The sequence below is a fragment of the Elaeis guineensis genome, chromosome 4 (genome assembly GCF_000442705.2).
Source record: "Elaeis guineensis isolate ETL-2024a chromosome 4, EG11, whole genome shotgun sequence".
NCBI classification, from domain to species: Eukaryota; Viridiplantae; Streptophyta; class Magnoliopsida; order Arecales; family Arecaceae; genus Elaeis; species Elaeis guineensis.
In genome coordinates, this window is record NC_025996.2 from 11,058,545 (window position 1) to 11,065,571 (window position 7,027).

At 41.1% G+C, this 7,027-nt stretch overlaps 1 protein-coding gene across 1 annotated transcript; it reads left to right on the top strand.

Annotated features, from left to right (window-relative positions):
* Window positions 1–1,780: 1,780 nt before the first annotated feature.
* LOC105043929 (WEB family protein At3g02930, chloroplastic) lies at window positions 1,781–5,644 on the top strand. The gene is given in 5 exon segments (XM_010921658.3): window positions 1,781–2,015; window positions 2,872–3,079; window positions 3,172–4,465; window positions 4,468–5,040; window positions 5,043–5,644. Coding segments are annotated over 5 exon segments (2,469 nt in total). The 5' UTR covers window positions 1,781–1,995; the 3' UTR covers window positions 5,417–5,644.
* Window positions 5,645–7,027: the final 1,383 nt, after the last annotated feature.

Here is a 7,027-nt window from a genome sequence, read left to right on the forward strand (position 1 = left end):
ATATTTTAATTAGTTATTTATATAATTAATTCATTAATATTTAATTTATAAATTATTTATTAAATTAAATCAAAATGAAATATTTATATATTTTTATATAATTATAAATTATAATTATTATAAATTTATATTTTATTTATTTTTTTAATATAAATAAATTAATAATAATAATAATATTTTTATCAAAGAATAATTTAATAAAAATTCAAACAGAAAATAGACGGCACCAAACAGAGGATAGGCGATGGTCCAAACTTGCTTAGCTTCTCTTCAGCAGATCCACAATCATATTCCATTAAAGAGACTAGGCCTGGCCTATAACTCAGGCAAAGCTCCCAAATCCCCTGGTTGGAGGCGGCATTCCATTTTTGCCGAACCATTTTCCTCCATCACTTTCTCTTAGATCGTACGAACAGAAATCCCAAAGCTAATTCATAGAATTCTCACATTCCCACATTCTTAGAAGCCTATGGAAGTCATCAACTGGGCTTGGCATGCAGACGGTGTGGATGGAGCTGTCAGCTTTGTCCAGTAAAGTTTTAGGGGGTTTGTAATGTACGTTCTTCGAGGAACCCACTGACTTACCAATATAAAAGGACTTAATTCTTATTATACACAGATTACGTTAAAACAAACCAAAACGTGACAGAATCTTTAAAAAAATAGTATCATCCAGAGAGTGATCAATAAAGAAAAAACTGCAATGTTCATACTTCACAGTTCACACGTTCTAACATATTGAATGAAAGAACCGGTATAATAACGTTAAGAAAATTGTTTCTTGCTTCTCATAGATTCCTAGAGCAAAGTCAAATAAACAAAGGACCTATTTGAACGTCCATGAGTGGAGGACCTCTTAGGCTCTTCCTACCTCAGGGAGGATAGACTTCGCCTGTAATCCCTGCATTGAAGCATTGCCCTCCTTCCTGGCCCTTGATATCATGCAAACAGATGCAATCAATCCCCAAACAATGGTAGTGAATCTTCTAACAAAGAGCTTCCCTCAATCCTCAGATGTGATCAGAAAAGTCCATCGCCCGACTCGCTTCAATCCTTGCATCGAAGCGACAACCCCAGACAGTGTATGCCGTGCCATCCACATACCTTGGCCCCCCATACCCATAGCCATCGTGGATCTCCCTCCATGTTGCCCTGTTTCCCAAAGTGCATACGATAACTGCTTCTTCGGAGTATTGTATTACTTCAATATATTCCTTGGCAGGAGGATCAAAGCCCAGACCAACGTGCGAGGTGGATCGAGGGCTCTGTGAGGAACAGGCTAATCGACGTGCTCTCCGGTCATGGGATTGCAAACTGCTGTTGGATCCAAGTGGCATGTTAGTGAAGCAGGGGAGACCATTGCCCGTAGCCGATAATCTATAAGGACGTTCTGTGAACGTATTGCCGGATCATTACCTTAGAAACGAAGAAGAATAGCATCATTTTTATATGGAGTTTAATAAGTTAAGAAATAGCTGTAAGAAAACTAGTTTAAAATTAGCTCTAATTTCATCTTAAACTGAGCTAAAACACGTTGTATAGTTTATAAATTGGGATAACCTCGAGCCTAGTGTTGAGGTTGATGAACCAAGCCCAATAACATCCATAGCCCGGGTCCAATTTGTTTCCTTTTTGTCGTATCCCTAGGATCAAGGACTCTCCCGTTAATTGTCTCATTTTTTTAATCTTTTTTTTTTTTTTTTTTCGGTTGAAACTCTTTACTCCGTTGAGAAGGGCTATTCCCGTAAAATCGTATCAAACGCTTCATCTTTTTCTAGCCCCATGGCCCCCGGGGGGGGAAAAAAAGCTGCAAATAAAGAGAGAAAAGGTACCTCACTGCGCTGTTACACTGCTACTGCTCCTCAAGGAGACGGGTTCGTGGGTTCTTTTCTCTGTTCTCTGAGGCAAGCGCCTTCCTTTCTTCAGCTCTTCATCCGCTATAGACTCTTATACCGTCGGCATTTATAATCTCTCCTTCTTCCTCTGTCGGGCGACATGATTGCCTCCAAATCTAAGTAAGCGCTCTCTTCTCACGAGATCTCGCCTCCGCTCCATTTGCCTCTTCCGGGTTTGCCGCCAAGCTACGATTTTTTTCTTTTTTCTTTCCATGTTTTTAAAGGCTCGGACAAAAATTTTCCGCGGGATTTTGATTCCTTCCGTTGGATTTCTATTTGATTGAGCTAAAAATTATGAGCTTGTGATATGGTTTTGGTTTCCTTCTGTCAAGATGCCTTTTATTCTTTAATTCTTTTGCTTCTTTTGGCCTTAATATTTGACGCTAATGTGGAAGATTTCGCCTTTCCTAATCAGTAGGTTGTTATCAGATGGCAGAATTTAAATCAGCTTCACTATTTGACTGTTTGTCGCTGTTCTTAGCTTGGTTTGAGATATGTTTTGGTTCTTTCTTTTTCTGAAATCATGACCACTCGGTCAAATTATGTTTTCTTTTTCTTTTTTGAGTTGTTGATTTATTTATTTATTTATTTGGTGGGTAGTGGCTGTTCATGATGACTCCTTTGGTAGATTTTTTTTTTTTTCCTTCTTTTCCGTCGCCAATGCGAGATGGACTTTTGTCTGAGTGTAAAATCCAGTTTCTTTAGGCTGAATTCCTAATCTTAGCTTCGTATGTTGTCATCTGTTATTTACTTTGTTTTCTTTGTAGAGTTTTGGGTTTTTCAGTTGTACAATTATGAGATTAGGCTTTATCTTTTTCCTTCCCTAGTGAAGATTGGGCTTTTTTCGGACTGGTATAACTTTAGGTTTCCTAATTTGCTTCTCGAGCTATCTTTGGATTTCATCACATTGTTGCTATTCTGCTATGTGTTTGAGAGTGATTGTAGAATGGCACTAAAATTTGGGTTTTGTAAACAGATCTGGTTTATCTGAAGCTTCGAATAACAAAAGCACACCGGCAACCCCTAGGGTTAGCAAATTGGGCAGGGGAGGATCCATCAAGTCGGATGCTGATTCGCCTTCACCCCAGCAAAATCCACGCCTTTCTGTCGATCGATCACCGCGATCAGCTGATTCCAAGCACGCTGCTGAGCGTCGATCACCTAAAATCAGTACCCCTCCTGATGTAAGAGGACTGAAACTTTGTTGAATTCTCCTTCATGTCTTCTTAATTTTGGTAGACTAATTTGATCTTTTCTTATGTGTTAAAATTTATAGAAACAACCACGAGCATCAAAGGGATCAGAGTTGCAAGCACAGCTGGGGGTGGTTCAGGAGGATTTGAAGAAGGCAAGGGAGCGATTGGCTTCTGTGGAGAAGGAGAAGACCCGAATTCTAGAGGAATTGAAGGATGCGAAGAGATTGGCTGATGAGGCGACTGAGAAGCTCAAGGAGGCTGTTGTTGCTCAGAAGAGAGCTGAGGAGGCTACTGAGATTGAGAAGTTCCGGGCTGATGAATTGGAGCAGGTGGGCATCGAGGCTGCTCAGAAGAGGGAGGAGGAATGGCAGAAGGAGCTCGAAAGTGTCCGAGACCAGCATTCTGTGGATGTTGCATCACTGGTTTCCGCCACGCAGGAGCTCCAGAGGGTGAAACAAGAACTGTCAATGACAAATGATGCAAAGAATGCTGCCCTTAGCCATGCTGATGATGCAATGAAGATTGCTGAAATCAACGCAGAGAAAGTGGAGCTCCTGTCAGGTGACGTAAGCGACCTGAAATCCTTGCTTGATTCCAAACTAGAGAGTAAGACCAATGAAACTGCCGAGCTGGTTAAGAAGTTGGAATCTGAGTCCTTGGCATTAAAACTTGAACTTGAGAAAGCAAAGGTAGCCGAGAGTAAGTTGGTCGAGATGCAAGCATTGGTTGAAGGGCTAAGGATGGAGGTCGTTGATGCAAAGAAGGCTGAGTCAGCTGCAGGCCAGCTAGTGGATGAGTGGAAGAGGAAGGTGGAGCTGTTAGAAGTTCGGCTGGAGGAAGCTGATCAGTCTGAAAAATCCACAGCGGATTCTCTCGCCTTAGTGATGAAACAGCTGGCGGAGGGCGGTGCATTGTTGCAAGACAAACAAGCCGAAGTTGCTGCTCTTAAAAAAGATGTGGAGTCCTTGGAGCTTGAGGTGGCTAGCTACAAAGCAGATCTTGATGAGTCAAGTCATCGCCTTGATGTGGCACAACAGGAAGCTAGTGAACTGGGAAGAACGATTGAGGTATTAAAATCTAAGATTCAAATTATGGAGGAGGAAAAGATGGAGGCTCTGAACAATGAAAAGATTGCATCTTCAAATATCAAAAGCTTGACAGAGGAAAGGAATAAGCTTGCTACTGAGCTCGAAACTACTAGAGATGAAGGAGAAAGAGTCAAAAAGGAAATGGAATGTCTAGCTTCTGCATTGCACGAAGCATCTACGGAAGCAAGAGAAACACAAGAAAGGTTATTGGCAAAGCAAGTTGAGGTTGAGGATGCCCAAGCTCAGATAGAGGATTTGAAGTTGGCTCTGAAGAACACTCAGGAAAGTATGAGGAAACACTCGAGGAAGCAAGGTATGAGATAGTTTGCCTCCGAAAATCTGTTGAAAGACTTGAAACAGAAGCCAAAAATTCTAGGGCTGAGTGGGATTTAAAGGAGCTTAATTTAGAGAATTCTATCAAAAAATCAGAAGGGGAAATCATTGCCATGAAAGTAGAAATGGATAAGGTAGTTGAGTCTCTTAGAGACAAAGAGCATGAAATACTGGCTGCCAAGGACGAGGCTGTCCAGCTAATGGATCAACTGATGCAAGCCGAATCTGAGGCAACTGATGCCAATAGAGCTGCAGAATTAGCAACGGCTGACAGCTTACAGCTGAGGGAAAGGCTGCTAGACAAAGAGAATGAGCTGCAGAATATAACTCAGGAGAATGATGACCTTCGGATGCGAGAAGCAGCTGCTCTAGAGAAGGTTAAAGAGCTGACTGCATTGCTTGCAGAGGTCACCACCAAGAAGACTGAGGTAGATGGTGAGGTATCAAAGAGTGAAAAAGAGTGTGAGCAACTGCCGACGATGTTGGAGTCTCATGTGGAGAATGCTCATGATGGTGAATCCGAGAAACCAGGTTAGATGATCCAGCAGAGAAACTTGAGGAATGTTGTAGAGTTGATGAGAAGCTGAAAGAGGAAAATGGAAATGGAAGAGCTGAAGAAAAAGAGCTGCTGGAAGAGGAAGGCAAGATGCAGGAATTCTGCAAGACCACGGATGACAAAGGCTTGTCAACTGAGAGGGAAAATGGGGCTGACTTGGATGATGAGTTGGATTCAAAGATGGATGGTGTCAGTGCTGATCAGGCAAATGGATTGCCATCAGAAAAGTTGGACAATGGGGCAACATCTCCCACCAAGCAGCAGCAGCAGCAGCAGCTGAAAAAGAAAAAGGCTTTGTTGCAGAAATTTGGGAGCCTACTGAAGAAGAAAAGTAACCACAAGCAGTAGAGCATCCCTGCCACAGGTATTTTCATCTTTCTTGTTTGATCTAATATATTGCTTTGCTTTGGGCATCATCAATCAGTTTCATGGTTTCAAATGCTTGAAATAGTTCTATGTAGTGTCTATCTGAAAATTTAACCAACATAGAGTGTGTATCGAAGATAATTTGCTTCTTTGTTCCTTTGCCATATTGTGATTGTAATGAGCATGAGCTTTAGGCTTTTGATGTTCTTATTTACCCTGCTTTTGGCTTGTGAAAAAGACTTATTGTTTATTTTTTTTATTGGACATGCACACCATCAAGGATTTTAGTTATATTCCTCCCAATTGAGAAGTCAAATCAGGTTTGCGGCTTATTATTGGAATATATTACGACCCCAACTACCAAGTGTTAGAAAGACAAAGGAAACAAAAGATAATACTTTCGGCACTGCAACAACTAGCGGCCAACTAAGAGGATGAGAGGAAGCCTACTTTTCCGGGTGCGTGTTGGGACATGGATGGTTGGCCAAACTAGAGGCAGCTGAGTTGTTTTGTTGAAGATTAGATGGTTATCATTATTTAACATTTTAACTAATGAAATTGCCACACTGGAGACTGGATCTTGAGATCTCATACACCTTGCATTGACCTAAAACCATCCATTTGTCACAAAAGAGGTGGGGGGAGGTGTAGGGTTCTCTATAAGCTTTTTTTTTTTTTTTTTTTCCTTTTCAAAATTCATTTGCATTAGTTGTATATAGAATCGTAGATGCTTAAGTTTGCTTTGAGATTTTTGTTTATGGCACCCAAATGTCACATCCTTCTAGTCTCTGCTTTCAAAGAAAGGGAGGGAAGAGCCACCAGGTGAATCACTTAAAAGGAGTCCTAATATTTTGGAAGTTGAAAACCGTGTCTCTCATCACATTTTCATGTGCTCTCTTTTCCCTCCCTATCTCGTTGATTCATGAGCTCGTTTCTTTTTATGCGAGCGTCGGTCATGTGAGGCTTTCTGACATCTTGTACTCAATCAAACTGCTTTTCCTAGAACTTATTATTCTTCCCTACTCCTTCCTGGGTGACCAGAATACCACTTCTGTATGACTCTATAATATGGCTGGCTAATTGCCCACTCTCTCTGTGCCCCACTCCCTTTTTTTTGAGGATAAGAACCGTCCCAATCTCCTTCACGTATTGGGCTTGTGGTTGTGGTGTTGTGGGCGTGGGACCTAGGTAGGGGCATTATGGGCCATTTACTACGTATATATTTGTACTTAAAAATTCTCCGGAATCTTCCTACTTCCCACTACCGGCCGAGGCCTATGAAGGCATCGAATGGTAGACTGGTCGGTGTATCTTTCCCCTTCTTGACTACTCATCGGTCACCGCTTACCATTCCAGTCCTTCCTGGGACCATTACCATGCAAGTAAAATGCCTAAAAAATTCGCTCCAGGTTGCTCTACCCTATAGAAGGTTACAAGCGCGGGAAATGATGTTGATTTTTTTAAAAAAAGAAATCTAAGAAATAGAAAATCATATATATATATATATATGAGTCGTAAAAGAAATTAGAGACAAATAACTTAAAAAAAATCAACTTGTCAATTTGTTGGAATGAATATTAAAAAAATCAAAAA